The sequence below is a fragment of the Triplophysa dalaica genome, chromosome 1 (genome assembly GCF_015846415.1).
Source record: "Triplophysa dalaica isolate WHDGS20190420 chromosome 1, ASM1584641v1, whole genome shotgun sequence".
NCBI classification, from domain to species: domain Eukaryota; kingdom Metazoa; phylum Chordata; class Actinopteri; order Cypriniformes; family Nemacheilidae; genus Triplophysa; species Triplophysa dalaica.
This window is the reverse complement of record NC_079542.1, coordinates 30,797,880-30,815,306: the sequence shown is the minus strand read 5'-3', so window position 1 is coordinate 30,815,306 and position 17,427 is coordinate 30,797,880. Positions and strand designations below refer to the sequence as shown.

General features: G+C 37.7%; 1 protein-coding gene across 12 annotated transcripts in view; it reads left to right on the top strand.

Moving 5' to 3' along the window:
* LOC130417724 (adhesion G protein-coupled receptor L3-like) overlaps positions 1-17,427 on the top strand; it is a 200,379-nt gene that overhangs the window by 88,105 nt on the left and 94,847 nt on the right. For all 12 annotated transcript variants that reach the window (XM_056743545.1, XM_056743459.1, XM_056743500.1 and 9 more), the window contains exon 3: positions 3,505-3,718. In XM_056743545.1, coding sequence (XP_056599523.1) covers positions 3,505-3,718 — 214 coding nt within the window. The remainder of the gene's footprint in view (positions 1-3,504; positions 3,719-17,427) is intronic.

Here is a 17,427-nt window from a genome sequence, read left to right as displayed (position 1 = left end):
ACCACTAGATGCCGCTATATTTAATACACTCGACCTTTAAAAGTTATTCAAGAGTTTTTCAAACTCGACACACACGGAAGCAACAAACTGATAAAAGTGCTGGAGCACTCGAACCGTCGTTCAGGACTGTTTATTTTTCACACGTAATCAAGTTAACACAAACATGTACACACGCACGCACACACACACACACATTCTTTGCATCCAAGTTATGGCATTTGTTTCCGCTCTTTCACTGCTCATTTAGTGCTCCAGTAAAATAATCAATTGGGACTAGAAGGAGAAGCAGACACATCAGAGATTAGAGGATATTTAATTAAGTGTTGAATGCAAGCTGAAAATCCAGAAGACTGAGATGTATTTCTATAGAAAGATAGCGAGAGAGATAGAGAGGTTTGTTGGATTGTTTTATTAAACCTTACATAACAAATTGCACTATCAAAGAATATTTATGATATCAATTGGTAATACCATGGTGCTTTAATACATCAAGGTACTGAAATGTTTTATAGTCTTGTTATGCGGAACACAATGATACAGTGTGTATTATTATTTATATGTAGAGCATATAAATTGCATTTTACATGTGAATCATTTTCCCAATTGAGGACATTCTTGAAAATCCCTGCAGGGAGATTTTGACAGATTTAGTTTGCCTCAGTTTTAGAGCCAAACTGTACCAAAGCACATGCACAAATGCTGTAAGAACCGTTCTCTTCTAAAGGAACTAAAGGTAAAAATTAAAGAGCTTTTCTTTTCTCCTGCTGTCACTCATGTGAGATGATACAGAAAGACTTTTCAAATAGTGTCGACAGACCCACCGGAGACCATCTGCCGACACACACACACGCAAACACAGCAGGGCTAATCCGTCAGCCTGATGTTTATGATTTTCTATCTTTTGTGAGATTACACTGACCGTTGAGTGTGTGTGTGTGTTTTGCTTTTAAAGGTGATTTTTAAATGTCAGGGTGGAGAGGAGAAAGCTTTGGATTTATTTTGACCTCGCCGACACATGTCTACATGCTGGAGTTGAAAATTGCTCATCTTCAGCATGAACAATAATAGTGATGATACTATTATAAGCACAAGAGAGATCACACACATTTCTCTGTCTGTCTGTCTGACTCTCTCTCTCTCATATGGTGTTGTTAGCAATGATGCGTGGTGTAGGGTGTGAGTAAACAGGACATGATAAGTGAAGTGTGTGCGAGAACTTCTCAGCGTCGTGTCGAGTGGTTAATGATCTCTTCTCAGCGGGTGAGTATTTGTTTACATGAGTTTTACAACCGTCTCACCTCCAGCTGGAATTTCTCGAAACGCATAGATTCACTCAAAGGACTGAGAGCCAATTAAAACATAGCAGACACATGTGCCAGGTGTCACTCTCTATTCTCTGTCATTACTGGACCTTTAATGCTGCAATTTTAGGTAAAAAAAAACAAAAATTAATTATTGAGCAAGTATATAGAAATCAGTTTTGAAAAAATCACTTAAAACTACTTTGTAAAAACCAGAGATGCCTAAATATAGCGCCAATTATCGGTATCAGTCATTAAATCAATGAATAACATTCAGCAAGTAAAAATAAACATAAATATTGTTATATTATATTATATAGAAATGTAAAACTTTTTTAAAGAAATAAGGTAATGCGAGATAATATAACAACCAAACTATCCGTATTGGCATCACCAGATATCACTCTGAATAATCGGTATCTGTGGAGCCGATTTGTAAGAAATATGAGTAGTAAATTCAGAAAAATGTATATCTGTATAAACCTTACCCTAAACTATCAGTTTATAATACTGATTTTTAATATAAGCTTTTGTTTGACTTTGAGTATGTATGTGAATAACAAATCTGCTATTATATGTTTCAAACAGAGATGGCGACAAAGAGGTAAAAGCTTTAAAGGAACAATTCACCCCAAAATTCAAATGTTCTCATTATGTACTCATCTCATCCCTAATGTATAACTTCCTTTCTTTTTTATTGTTTTATTCAAATAAACTGTCCCTGTCGATTCATAAATAATAAATGTCCCTATATTCATTTCATTCTATTTCTTAGTTTAATCAGTGTCTTTTGAAGCGAAACAATGCATGCAAGAAAAAGATGAATAATTTACAGTTATTTAGTTAAAACATTTTGAGATCAGCTAAAATTGAATTATGAACACACAGCCTAAATTTAATATAACTGTACGTCAATTTTAGCTTTTTGAACTTCTGACATTCAGTCTTGAGCCCAGCTGGACCAATGAAGTTTGATGGTATCGACATGTTTAATCTGGTTTAGTGTTTGATGTAAAAACAAAGTCATAGGGAACAATAATCCCATCTGACAGTGATAACTCAACAGGAATCCTCTAAGAATTCATTTGATATTAATTTTAAGTTGATTCTTTTCTGAAATTTATTTGAAGCTGTCGGTTCTTTTGATCATGTATGATTTGTAATCCATTATTATTTAGATGAGTGATGGTACAGTATATGGTACTGTAGATTATTGCGTTAGAGTCATTTGGGTTCAGTCCCCTAAGAACACACATACACACTGAATCCACAAGTCGCGTTGCATAAACGCATTTTCTGAACGCATGAAGTGTAAATCATCCCGGCGGCATACATCATCATCTGCCATAAATAAGTCAGAGGACGGCGGCTCAGATTCCCACCGTGGAAATGTCTGATTTATTTCCAGTATATTTTGAATGTGAATAAAGATATTGATTTTCAGCTGTAGTTTGGCATCAGTTTACTCTGTGCTCATATGATTATGACTCTTCATAATTAATGGCGCCGAATGTTAAAGTGATGGGAAGCTCTTGAAGGCTGCTGGAATGTCTTTACTGGAAATAATGTGCGTGCGTAAGTCACAAACGCTGATTTGTTTCAGAAAGAGAGATGACATTTGAGTTCATTATTTTTACGGTGTGCTTGTTTGGACTGTGTAATTGAAAAGTGTGTGTTATTTGTGTAATTAAATTTTCCAGTTGAGAAATTGGTTGTCGCCAAAATAAGTTACATGTATTTACTGTAACCTAGCTTTTTGCAAAATTTTCACATTTTATTGTCTCATTTGCAGATTTTCAGTATAGATTTTCCTGAGTTGGAAATGCAATGAAAACATTTAAACAACTTTTGTGTATGAGAGAATTATGACCCTTAGGATTGATCATAGAATAAAGAAATCAATCAATGTTCCTTGTTTACCCACATCCACTATTATTATGTGGTGCCTCTTATAAACACAATACATAAATGTTCTATTTATTCTTTGATGTTTTGCGACAAAATAACTTTTTGTACTCTGTACTTGAGGAGTTCAATTATAAAATAAAAGTAGTGCTGTAAAAAAATCCCAAACTGATTGTATTTTTACTCATACTTTGGTTCTCAAAACTCATCCACGACAAAAAAAATTTTAGGATGTTTTCATCCAAGCATTAAAAGCATTTTATGCAAAATCTTGATCGCTGTCTTTGTCTTTCTGCAGCATTCAGTCGAGCCCCCGTGCCCATGGCAGTTGTTCGGCGGGAGTTGTCCTGTGAAAGTTACCCCATTGAGCTGCGTTGTCCAGGTACGGACGTCATTATGATCGAAAGCGCCAACTACGGCCGAACAGATGACAAGATTTGCGACGCCGACCCTGCCCAGATGGAGAACACGCGCTGTTATTTACCCGATGCCTACAAGATCATGAGCCAGAGGTGAGACGTGCAGACACAACACAGACAGAAACTTGTTTTAGGATAAACAAGATTATGCAGATAAATGCCAAAGGTAACGTGATAGTTCACCCGAAATGAAAATTCGGTCAAGAATTAATGTTTCAAACCTGTATGAGAAGATATTTTGAAGAAAGTTTGTAACCGAACAGCATGGACCCCATTCACTTATGTTGTGTGTACACAAAACCAATGTAAGTGAATGGGGACCAGTTAAAACATTCTTCCAAATATCTTCTTTTGTGTTCTGCGGAAGACGGAAAGTCATACAGGTTTGAAATGACAAGAGTAAATGATGATGGAATTTATATTTTAGGGTGAACTTGCACTTTAAGAGATTCACAAAATATGCTGTACATAATGCAAACTAAAGGTGTAAGGATATACACAGCTCACGATTTGATAAAATACGATACTGGGTTAACGATATATTAATATAACGATTATTTTTTCCAAAATATTTGATCAATATAAATGTACTAAAAATACAAAAAATGTTAAAGAACAGTTTTTATAGAACCTATTATAGAATTAACAAGATTAAGGGTTAAATTGAATCTTGTGTATGTAAAATAATGAAACATGGATGGATGTATATGTTTTACCCAATTCTGGCATCATTTAATCACCCTCAAGGCTTTCAAAACCTGTATATGACTCTATCTTCTGTAGAACACAAACAAAAATATTTATGTGCTTTTGTGTCCGTAAATGTACTATATAATGGGAGTCAATCGGGATCAATGTTTTTTGGTTACAAACGTTCTTCAAGATATCTTCTTTGTGTTCTGCAGAACAAAGAAAGTCAGGTTTGAAATGACATGAGGAAATAAACAGTTGCTTTGATTAAAAAAAACGTAATAAGTTATACATGTTGTCGCAGATAATGTGTTGGCAGATCAACCAAAAGGACTAATAGTCCAGACTTTTGTTTGTTATTTGTATTTTGCATTTATGAGATGTGTTCTAAGAATGTTATATTTTATTTTGGACCTGTTAGTTTGGTTTCTTCTCACAGTAAACTGTATTGGAGTGTGTTTCAAGCCTGAGGCTCTTACATTGTGTGTGTGTTTGATTGAAGGCGTTTTGTTTCTGTGTTAGTCATTTAGCAGCACTTCTCAAAGTACAATTACGACAGGGAACGTCCCCCTGGAGCAATCTAGGGTTAAGCGCTCCGCTCAAGGACACGCGGATGATAGGGTCTCAGAAAGCCTCCGGTCTATAAATCTGCCCTTCAGGGCTTGGAACCGACAGCTGTCTGTTAATACGCCGATGCAGATTCAGTGTTTTATTGCCTGTGGTGCTGCACTGTCTTTTTCACCGTATCCTCATTGTTTTGTTCCATGCGGTCTGATGCTCATCACCTCTCGGCAGAGGTTGAAAGAGTCATACAGGCTGGGTGTCTGTAATTGATCCTGCGTGTATTCTCTCTTCTGCTGCTGAAATAAATCAAACCAGCTGCTCGGCAGCGAGGCACGATTACAAACAACAGAGGCCGTCCACCACAGAACAACGGCTTCCTTCTCCATGCCAAACATCCACAGCTTTTAGTGTAGTGGGGTATATTCTATTGAATTCAAGTATATTTAAAATACATATTTTACCCTATTGCAATGTTACACCATATAGTAGTGTACTGTGTAGAAGTTTAGTAGGGTATAGTATAGTAGTGTATATACAGTATACAGTATAGACCACTTCGGAACATGTACATTTCGCCGGTCCAGAAGGTCCAGAAGAACCTTCTATTTCTGTGTTTTTACACTATACAAACGTTTGAACAAAATACAACCAACATAACATTTATAACCAAATCAAATTTTAAAATAAACAACTAGAAAACTGTGTTTTCAGTGCTTCTGGATCAGTGTTTATACAGTATCTTGGGAAGTGGTCTTAAAGTGTATAGTAGCAGCATACAGTTTTGTAGGGCACAGCATAGTAGAAGAATGTAGTAGTGTACAGTTCAGTAGTGTACAGTGTCTCATTGAGTTTTAGAATGCAAACTGTTAATAGAGTCAGAAGCTGTTGCTGGTGTTTCTGGCTCCTCTCCTGCATCTCTCAGCATCTCATTGGCATGTGCAAAGATGAGAGGAAGTAAAACTAACACGGAGAGAAAATCTACTCAAAACATCCCACTTATACTCTTTAAAAGTCTATTAGAGAAACGACAAGAGAAAAGTTCAAACAGAGAGATAGAGAGTACAGAAAGAAATTTACACAAGTATGGAAATACTACAGCAGCCCTGGCAGAGAAACACTCTCTCCAGAGTCCTGCTTGTCTTCTATTTAACTGATGAATGTTAATCAGATGTCTTAGATTCTTATTACAAACAGATTCTGAAGGAGGAGATTCCTTTCTGCTTACGTCTGAGTCATTATTATCGGTTTATGAGTTTAATTTTCTCTCTGCCGTCACTGTAGGTGTGCAGAGGTTCTCGGATTCGGAGCAGACGCAGTTCATGCTTGTGTTATCTGATAGCTTAATTCGGAAGTGCTACTTGTCTTAGAATGGAATTCTGTCCCCGTGGGAATGGATTGGGCCGCAAGCCACCTGTCTACACGCTAGCCCTGCTTCAGTTGTCTTACACAAACACACATGCACAGCCAACAATTCATGCGGCTAATATCTTCTCCTGCATAATTATAATTTTCTTATATAGTATATATTTTTTTGTTGTCAGTTTTCGAAGTTGTTTTTTATAGTTTGACATAAACTTTATAGATACAGAAGTTGTTCACTCAGCACTCAGAGTAATAGCACAGAATGGCTGACATAGAAAATAATGCACTTGAAAGATAATAGGAAATGATTCCGGACACAACCCTACACTTCAACTCTCATTTTGATTTTATCGGGTCTTTAAAAAGAAAGACAGCACACATAAAGAAAAGAGAAAGAGAGAAAGTGGGACAGACAATGAGAATGAAAATGATTTTGTTTTTCTCTGTGCTCTTTTCGTTTTAAACCGCATTCATGTTTGCGAGGACAGTGACTGTGAGAGATTTAGCTGACAGATACATTTTCCTCCATCCCCAAAATCTCTCATTCTATTCGGCTGTGGCGACACGGATGCGATCTTTATAAACATTCACACACTCATGTCTCTTCGCCACATGGCTTTTATTTCCTCATCTATAATGCCAGACACACCCCACATCTCTAAGGGGAAACCATGAGATTGAATCCAAACAAACTCAAAATTTGTGAACCGTGAATAACCGATTTATTGAATGACCACACACACGCAATATCAAAAGTCACATTCAGTCCCTTTACAACCAGTCATACAAACCTTCTGTTTGCTCGTAATGCATGAAGTATTAATAATATATATGTATAATTCAGAGTATGCTTGCGAACTAAATCAACAGAAATCTGATAACTTTAAATTATTCTTGTGTCTTACTTTTAAATATTAATATCTACCCATCTTCTATTTGTCCGGATCAATAATTATTTGTCTTAAGGGAACAGTTCACCCAAAAATGAAAATTATGTCATAATTTTCTCACCCTCAAATTGATCCAAACCTGTATACATTTCTTTGCTCTGCTGAACATAAAGGAAGATATTTGGGAGAATGTCAGTAACAGAGCCAATCTCTTTTTTTACATTGAGTTATATTAAGCACATAAAGTCTTAGTTAGAAAAACCTATAATAATTGCTGTGATGCTGTAGTGGAGCAGGCGGGATAAGACCGTGAGTCGACGCACCGGTACGCACCGGTCTCGTATCACAGAGGAGATTGGGAGCAGAAGAGGATGAGCGACCGGACCGTCAATGAGAGAGGACCAGTCCTGGATTTTAGTTGTGGTTTGTGTTGTTCGCCGGCAGTGGTCTGTGAGGGGCTGCCGGCTGTCTTTTTACTTTGTTATTACTTTATTAAATGTTTGCCGGTTCCTGTCTCTTTCCTTCCTTTTATTGAACATTGTTACAGATGCAACTAAGGATTATTAAAAAAAGGCCAAATTAAACATTATCTCAATATGTTTCTCCCAAACTGTTTCAATAAGAAGAATGTCAAGGACAGAAAACAGAGTTACTCATCTTCTCTGACACTTTTATGGGGTCTTTGAAGTTATTCCGGGCACTACAACGGTATGACTACAAACTAGTAGCAGCCTGTGTGTCACACAGACAAAAAAAGCACGACTGTGGTAATACCTGCAGTATAATGTGTTTTATAGTGGAGTTTTAGACTCGCTGTATCGCTGTTGGGTTCATTATCCTGCAAGAGGAAGAGAATAGAGTCGAGATCACCGAGCAACACACACACGACATACAGGTCGAGGGGAGTTTTATCTCTACACGGAATAAACAAATTACTACAGCAGTAAAACAGCTCACAGTTTCCTGATTATGTCTGGAGTTTAAGCCTGGAGCGCTTCCACACACGCACACACACACGTACACATACACACACACACACACACACACAAGCACACTCAGAACACAAAGAATTCTTCTGTGCAAACTTCAGCTTCAGAACTGCTCTGCTGAAATGCTGTTCTGGCTTCATATTAGAAGTTCAGCTTCTGTGCTTCTTGTTTTTGGGTCTTGAAGATTGTTACGACTTTCTGTGAGCGTAGAGGACTGAGGTCCATCACTGCATTCTTTGATGTGATAGGGTTCCTATCATGTTCTGAATTAAATGTAACACCGAAGCAAACAAATAGGATCTACAAATCTCAGTCTTTACAGCAGTAAGAAATGTAAGTTTTTAGCATGTACCGTAGAACACGCAGCGTCCCACGAGCCACCAGTTTATTTATTGTGAGACCTGTACTTTGTTTGATAAACTATTAGCTGATATACATCAAAGTAATAGTTTACGTTTAAAATGAAAATTCTGTCCTTATTTATCCTCTTGTCGTTTCAAACCTGTATGACTTACTTACTTCCGAAGAACACAAAACTGAAAAAATGTCGGTAACAGAAAAACCATGGTCCCTTTTGAGTGCCATTGGTTTTGTGTCCATACAATAGAAGTCAATGGGGACCGACTGTTTTGGTTACCGACATTTTTTGAGATTATAATAATATTATTTTCGATGTGTTATAAGCAGCTCTCTCTCTCCCTGTGAATCTCGGTCTCTTCCCTCTTTTGTCTTTTATCCAACCTCCTAATCGGTGGGAGTTGAAATGAAGAATGTGTTTGATGTTCTCCTCTAGATTCCTCTGTCGTCGGCTTCTGTCTCCCATCAGTACAATTGAGTGGGCTGCTGCTTCCTCCCCGACCTCTCTGTGCCATCCTTTCTTCATCTCTCTCTCTCTCTCTCTCTCTCTCCCTCTAACTGTGATTAGATCACAGCAATGCCCTCTGAAGACTCTGCCATGGGTCAGGAAGGCACAGGAGGAATTTCACTTTTATTAAGTTGATGTATTAAAACTGCATCCAGATGATTGTGGATAGAATGCAGCTTGTTGTACACTGAACCTCGCACAGGCCAGCAGGAAGGAAACAATTTCATTGCTTTATGAGGATTTATATGTTTCGGTCAAGATGAATTTTCATATTTTTCATTTCTTTTTCTGCTTGATTGCTTGTTCGTTTCCATTGGGAATGGGGGGATGTCAACCAAATTGGCATCAGATGATGTCTACAGTAAAACATTGTGATGGACGATGACATCAGCATCCTTTAAACAGTCAGGGGTCTGCACAACAAACCCATAACCTTTGCTCTGCTAATGGAATCCCAACTAAGCAACAGGAATCTCTCTAGTGTAGCGCAGCCATCATGCTTCAATTGAACGCCAACCTAAAACATTTTTCACAGTCCAGATATCTAATTGAAAATCTCTCTTCCTCAGGCTGTTATTAATTTAATTCTCTGCTCTTTGTCAAGCTGTGAGTCGTTGTGATGCCAACGCTCGTCGTCTGTGAGGTTGTGACACGAGCTCTTTCAGGAAAAGCGTGGACGCGCTGCTCTCTTTGATCGAGTCCCTCATACTCTGTGCCTGTCAATGGTTCGCCGCTGGAAGCTTTGACGGGTGCGATTTGTATTCATGAGTCTAATTCAATCAAAGAGGCCTCTGAGTAAAAGGCTTCAGAAGCCCCGTAACCAACTTTTTGAGAAAGTCATCAAATACAAGAGGTGGCCTGAGTGCCGTGCTTTCAACCAATGTAAGATTAGAGCGAGCGTGCATTGAGCTGCCTACAAAGAAATAGAAGCGCAATATGTCTTCGCTAACCATTGACTAATGTCTGTCTGTCTTTAAAACTGCAACCCGTAACGTTTGGCTCTGTGTCGCCATCTCGGTTTGAAAGATAAAATTGCAGGGTACTTGACATTCTTATACTTGTGTGTGGAATTGCTCAAATCTTTTTATAGTTTAAATGGCCAACAGCTAATGAGTCATTATGGTATTGCATTAGAATTTGTATTAAAGGTGCTGTGTGTAATATTAAGGATGATCTATTGACATAAATCCAATTTAATAAACATAAGTATGTCTTCAGTGGTGTATAAAAACCTTACATAATGAAGCCATATGTTCTTTTTACTAGCATAGAATGAGCTTTTTCTATCTACATACACAGGGGGTCCCCTAGGATGGGATTCACCATGTTTTTACAGTTGCCCTTAATAGACAAACTACTCAACAGAACGAGTTTCATAAATATGTCGTCTCCATTGGCAAATAAGCGAAAATGGGAAGACATTTAAGCTCTGTGTCTGCCTCCGTCGTGTTTCGAAAGAGGAGGGGTGGAGTGAGCCATTGGTTGCAATTTACAACCTCGCCGATAGATGCTGCTTTGATCTTCACATTGCTCCTTTAAATTAATTCAAATTTCTTTGATGGTTTCTATTTTTTTTTATCCTGAATACTCAAAGTATAAATCATTATTAAAAGTTTACTGTATCGTGGTAAGTTACTTTTTATTTACAGTATTTACAGTATTTATCTTCAAAAAGTAACAGATTGCATCTTTAAGTGTGAAATTCAAGCTCGGTTGGAAACCTATTGAGCTGTCTTGCTGTCAACTTCCTGCATAGTCAGTTCCCACCTTGCAAGGGACTTTGAAACACTATACATAACTCAAACAGAGTGTGTGTGAGTGTGTGCATGCGTGCAGTCAAACACATGGGCTTGTCTTATGGGACCATCTTTGAAATGTGGAAGTTAAGGGCCAGCCAGCGTCTCTGACACATTCACAAACAGGGCTGGACGGCAGCTCAACGGGAGCTCCGTGGAGAACTCTGTCACCTTCACAAGAGAAAGCATGCATTGAGTTTAAGATGTGTGTGTGTATGTGGCGGTCAGACTCAGCCAGGTTCTGTCAGTCTCAGGACCGTCTCCGGCATTGAGATCTGGCCTGCTTTTCTCTGCTGTGCCGGTATTGTAACCAGGTTTACAACTAATGTTTTCCCCAGGGGAACACTGAGCAGGTTTCAAGAGCTTGTCCTGTTGATCATGTCAGTAGGCTTGACTTTCTGTTGTCGCGTATTGGAGCACTAAATCGCTGTTTGCCTCAGGGGGGCTCTGGAATTGCTAACCGTTGTATGTGGTATACAGCAGCGTAGTACAGGGGTTGTTTTGGTTTATCTCTCACTTTATACCGCGAAGCTGTGAGCTCTTCACTAACCAGGTGTGAACGGGTCTGTCATACCTGAGGAAAGCAGTTAGCTCGGCTCACTGAAAAAAATAGATATACATTCAAGTTCATTTTTCGAAGTATACATGTTCAAGTGTATGTTAAGGATATACTTTCAGTGTACTAGTAGTATACTAATATAATAATAGCACACTGCTTTTTTGTAAGTGTAAGTATACCCTTAAGTATACTTTAAGTATAACAGTTCCTTGAGGACACAAGTAGTATACTTCTATGTTTTGAACTTTACTACACGACTACTCAGATGATACTGATACTGTTTACTAATACTTCAATAGTTGTAGTACATTTCTTAGTACACTTTAAAGTATACTCTCAATAACTACAACACTTTATATTTGATGTTTTACTACTATGTTACATTTTAGGTACCCTTGAAATATACCTTAAGTGAACCTTTAAGTAGATTAGAAATCATCTTCACGTCAAGTTGAACTTTTCCATTTTAAAGCTGACTTGTTACGTAATAAACTTGAACGTGTATGTTTAAAGGACAGTATGTAAACTTCTGTGAAAAAAGTATTTAATGGCTTACTGGATCAAAAGAGCACATACAACTGCAAACCAAGGACATTTTGAATACTTTTGCTATATGTATACATAAGTACAGTATACTTAAATGAGCATAAAAAGATACTGAACGTATTCTTAATTATTTAGCATACAAGAAGTATACACTTATAAGGGCTAGCACAGGACACACTCGAAATACACGAAGTTTAGTACGCACCATTTTTTGGACATAAAGGGTACATGCCATGTGAATAAACTAATGTAATATTAGTCATATGTTGCATTCAAAATGTGAACAACCTGATAAAGAAACATTAGCTTAAGAATTGGAGTGGGTTTATCTGTTTTGCTGAACTATGGAAGTCAGAACCGTTTTTTGTGTCACAAGACTCTTTGATTCTCTCTTTCTTCTTCCTTAAGGGTTGAGGCAGCGTTACGGCCGTAGAACTGGGTGTTGCTCTAGGGTGCAGAGAGCGATTTAGAATGAGAAAATGGCTTTAAAGCGGCATAGTTGAGTCTCAAAGCTGCTCGCTGCTGCTCAGGAATGAAGTGTTGTGGTTGGAGAGAGAGAGAAAAAGCAGTCTTTGGAGTTGGACATTAAGGTTGCCATGGTTACTCCGAATTGAAATGGAAATGTAATGCTTTAAGACCGGTGTGTGTCTGTGCGTCTCCGCATGGATGGTGTGTGTGTGTGTTTGGAATGATGAGGGCTGCTGTGCTAAGAGAGAGGCTTTGTATGAAGGGGATTAAGCTCTCTTTGTGGTTGCTATGCTTGGCATAGCGACACAGGACCTCCTCAAAAGCTCAGCTCTGAGTCGAAACAGGGCCTTCAGTATCCGAACGCACACATACATGAAGAGACTTTTTTTCAGAAATGTCTCAGCACATTGTTTTTTAATTGTATGAGCATGTGAGTAAATGTGGTCACCTGAGCCGGTGTGTGCGTATGTGAGTACAGGTGTAGCCTCTATTGTGGGAGCTAAATGTTTTCACAATGAGTCTAAAATCACCTACAGCATTTTGAACATGTAAAAATGCAGAAAGGTTTCTGTGAGGGTATGGTTTAGGGGTGTGGTTAGGGGATGGGAAATTCCATTAGGTTATTATAAAAACAAAAGACGTCAAAGGCAAGTCTCCATGAAGGTACTTAAACGAACATGAATCTGTGTTTGCAAGAGTTATTATAGTGACAGTTCACCCAAAAATAAATATTCTGTCTTGTCATTTCTGTATGAAATGTTTACTTCTAATTTCCACAGAACACAGAAGAAGATATTTTGAAGAATGTTGTTAACTGGCCCCCATTCTCTTGCATTGGTTTGTGTTCTTACAATAGAAGTGAATGGGAGCCAGGGCTGTTTGCTTACCAACTTCTTCAAAACATCTTCTTTTGTGTTCTGCGTAAGAAAGAAAGTCATGAAGGTTTGAAATGAGGAGAGAGCAAATGAACTGAATTTTTGAGTGGACTTTCACTTTAAAGGAATACTTCACCCAAAAATTTAAATTCTGTCATCATTTACTGCCCCTTAGATTGTTACAAGCCTGTATACATTTCTGTGTTTTGCTGAACACACAGGAAGAAATTAGGGAATAATGTCAGATCTCATCCACCATTTACTGCTATTTTAGGGAAAATAAATACTATTGGTGTCAATGGGGGGGGGGGGGGGGGGGATTTGACAATCTTCCAGACATCTTCCTCTTTGCTCAGGAGAACGAAGAAATGTTTCCAGATATGGAACAATCTGAGGGTTTCATTTTTACAGAATTTTCATTTTTGGGTGAACAATCCCTTTAATTTATCAAATGTGTGAGACAGGTGTCTGATACGACCAAAGTCATGATACGCTTTATTAAAATGAACAATAATATTTGTTTATGTTTGTATATACATTTTTTATTTATTTCTGCTGTTAATCTTTTTTATATATTTTTTGTAATTATAAAAAAGGTTTTTTATTCCTAAAACCATGGTTTTTAATTTTTTCCTGAAAGTTCAGTCAATTGAAACATTATTATCAAAATAGTATTGATATACTTCACTCTTTGACTCTTTTTTTTTGCAGAATGCAAAGCAAAAGATAAGATTGATATTAAACAATTAAATGGCTGCCATTATTCCAATCCATTTAAAACAGAGATTTATGTTTCTTTGTAAAAAAATAAATAAAACAGGAGTTCTTCTGTTGAGATGTGTACACATATAAAACGAATGTAAAATGTCCAGTATACACACATTTACATCATAAACCATCTGGCTTATCCATCTGGATTCATTTGGCATTATGAAAGAATGTGTGAAAATGTTCAATACAAATGTCCCCAGACTGACATAAAAAGTCGTAACCACCCACATCGGGAAGGGGGACCGGCCAGATTATTAAACTTATTAATGTTTATTTGAAAATGTAAAAAAGCCGTAAGGTCCCTGTTAGTGTGTGTGCGTGTGGTCAACTCAACAGGTACAAGTGTATCTTAAAAACATAAATGACAAGCACAAGACCCAGAGACGTTTATTTCAGCAAACTTTTTATAACCCATTAAGAACATTCAGCTATAAAATGTATACACACACACATTCTCTCTGGATGTATATATGTGTGATCATCTTAACATTACTCTTCATTCTGGCCCTCGGTTGTGCATTTCTGCTGAATTGTGTTTGGTAGTTCCGTAGACTTTCATAACCCTGCTAGCTAGAATCATTTGTCCAATCTCTCTAGACATTGTTTATTGGCAAGAACTGGTAAATTCCTGCTGATCTCTATAAATCATTTCTTAAGTAGGCCCCTCTGACCTGACGTGTCTACTGTATCTGAATCGATTTAAGCGATATGTTTGTATTTTAAGACAGCCTTTCCTCTGTACATCTGAGGGTCTGACTGTAGGAGAAAACATTTACACACAAAGGTTGGAAGGTTGGATCAAGTGTTTTGGCACCCAGTCGTTCAGCTGTGACATCATCCCAGCTGTTGCCAGGCTCTGTCTGATTTCTCTCACTGGGTTATAAATGAATGATTATATTATAATGGCTTTCCATGGCACTTGCAGTCCAATGAGACTGTGACATAATGCACAGGTGGGCTTTAAGTCTCACCATAAACTGAGACCACAAATATCAATTTACCTTCACATATAGATGTGAAACATTTATTTTGTGTTATGAAATTGTAAATATCAGTTAAAGAAAACAGCCGCTCTCGGCTGCGCAGCCGTAAAACCCGTGAAAGATCAGAGGACCATTAAACTAGGGTCGCAGGAGGAAAACTAACCACGTGTTGCTGATTATTGTCATTCAATTTTTGAAACTTGTTTCTTGGCAAAAATTTTAAGTTTCGAAATGTCTGCTTTGCCATTCATGAAATGACATTGGGATTGAATTCGGTGCGCTTTACAAGATGATATTCAAATTTGAATTTGAATGACAGGTTGAGTAACACAGAAATCGTGTTGACAAGTTGATGACAAAACAATGTCATTATATCATTATTTTTTCAAGAAAAATAATGTTTTTTCAAAGACTGGTAACCCCCCCCTTCCGTCAATTTCAATATTACATTTTATATTCAAACTGGGCTGGAAATTGATGTTGTCCAGAATGTAAGCCCGTGTTAAAAAACACTTGATGTGCATCCTGCCACCAGCCAAGCCTTCAGTCTACAAGAATGAATGAAGTGACATGAAGATGTAACAGACTCATCTGTATTGATGTATTGTGTTATAATTGGCTGACACGAGCAGCTAAGCCAGAAGCGTGTCCTATGTGCATATCCCTTAAAATGTTGCCGTTGTCATGGCAACCATTCCACCTCTTCCCACAGAGAGCAACATTAATCAAAACGTAACATTCAAGGCCTTGATATATTGCTTCATGATAAATTGACATTATATACGTGTAAATATGGGAAAAGATATTTTTCATCAAACACATTTTTAATTTAAATAGGTTATTGATTTGCTTATTTTGTTTGCACACTTACTTCCTCTAGGCTATATATATATAACAAAATCTTTGTGTTTCACCTCAGGACCAGAGGAAATGAAGCCAGGGCAAGTCAAAATCTGAACTATTGATCGAAGTGGGCTAGCAGAGAAAATCCATACGGGCCTGTCTTCAAAATTTCAAGCTGTTTATCATACTGTATATTAAGCCATCCCTTAGATTTTTATTATATTTTATAATATTATGTTTTAAACAAAATATAATAGAGCAACTCGTAGAGTAACTTGTTCATTAAATATTTAATATTTCTGTGTTCATAATCCTGTTTTTTTTATTCTATACAGGTTATAAAATATTGTGCCTGTTTTGCATCAGATTTATAAATATTTCGTTTTAATTTCTTCATTTTGTTCACTTGTTTGTTTTTCAGTTTTGTTTGTTTCAGGCTTTATGTCCTACTTTAACTTTTGAATATGTTCATCTTGAACTATTTAGTAAAGCGGCAGTACATTTTTTTATGTTTGTTGTTAAAAATTGAACAAAAATCAAAAACTATGATTCTAGATTCATCAAGCATTATTTATATTCATTTATTCATTTAGCAGACGCTTTTATCCAAAGCAACGTACAAGTAGGAGAGCATATAAACATTTTGTCAACATGCTAAACAGTACGGTTAGTTTACAAGACCATGTTTTAGTATATTTTGAGCTGTTTTCTGAGGGTTGTGAAGGATGCTGCAGTTCGGATGGAGGCTGGCAGTTCATTCCACCACAGGGAACGAACGAGTGAAGGTTTTTCAAGCGATTTAGTGCCTCGCTGTGATGGAACAACCAGGCGTCACTCATTTTCAGACCGAAGATGACAGGAGTGTATGTAGAACTGGAGGAGTGAGTCAAGGTAAAGGGGCAAATTCGCCATCATCATTCTAAAGGCAAGGGTCAGAGATTTAAACTTGATGCGGGCGGCAACTGGCAGCCAGTGAGGTGAAATCAAGAGGGGTGTTACATGGGTTCTTTTAGACTGACTGTAAACTAGACGTGCAGCTGCATTCTGGAGCATTTGCAAGGGCTTGACTGCATTGGTTGGAAGGCCGGACAGTAGAGAATTGCAAAAGTCCAGTCTTTATATGACCTGAGCCTGGACTAGAAGCTAAGAGTACGAACATCACCCCCAGGTTCTTCGCAGACTTGGTGGGTGTTATAGTTGAGGATCCAAGCTGAATGTGGTGCAAAGCTCTTTCATCCAAGAAGAGATGTCCAGAAGGCAGGCAGAGACACGGGCAGAGATGGTTGTAATATATATATTCCACAAAGGCCTCCTGACTCAACCAGGATTTGAACGGGGAACCTGTATAATTTTTAATTCAAATTTCCATTTTAATCTTGCATCTTTGTTGCTGCAACCCTAACATAAGCAAGCTGTCTGCCATGGCCTTGCCCTTGTATTTGAGATGATGACACTGTGATCGTAAGCAGTGTTGCCATTGAAGTAAACCTTCATGTTTAGATTCGTTGCATTCCACTTCAAAATATCACTGTTAGTGGCACTGAGAAAATTGCTTGAGCATAATTGAATTAGATGGGGTTTATGAGAATGCTTTATTCCTC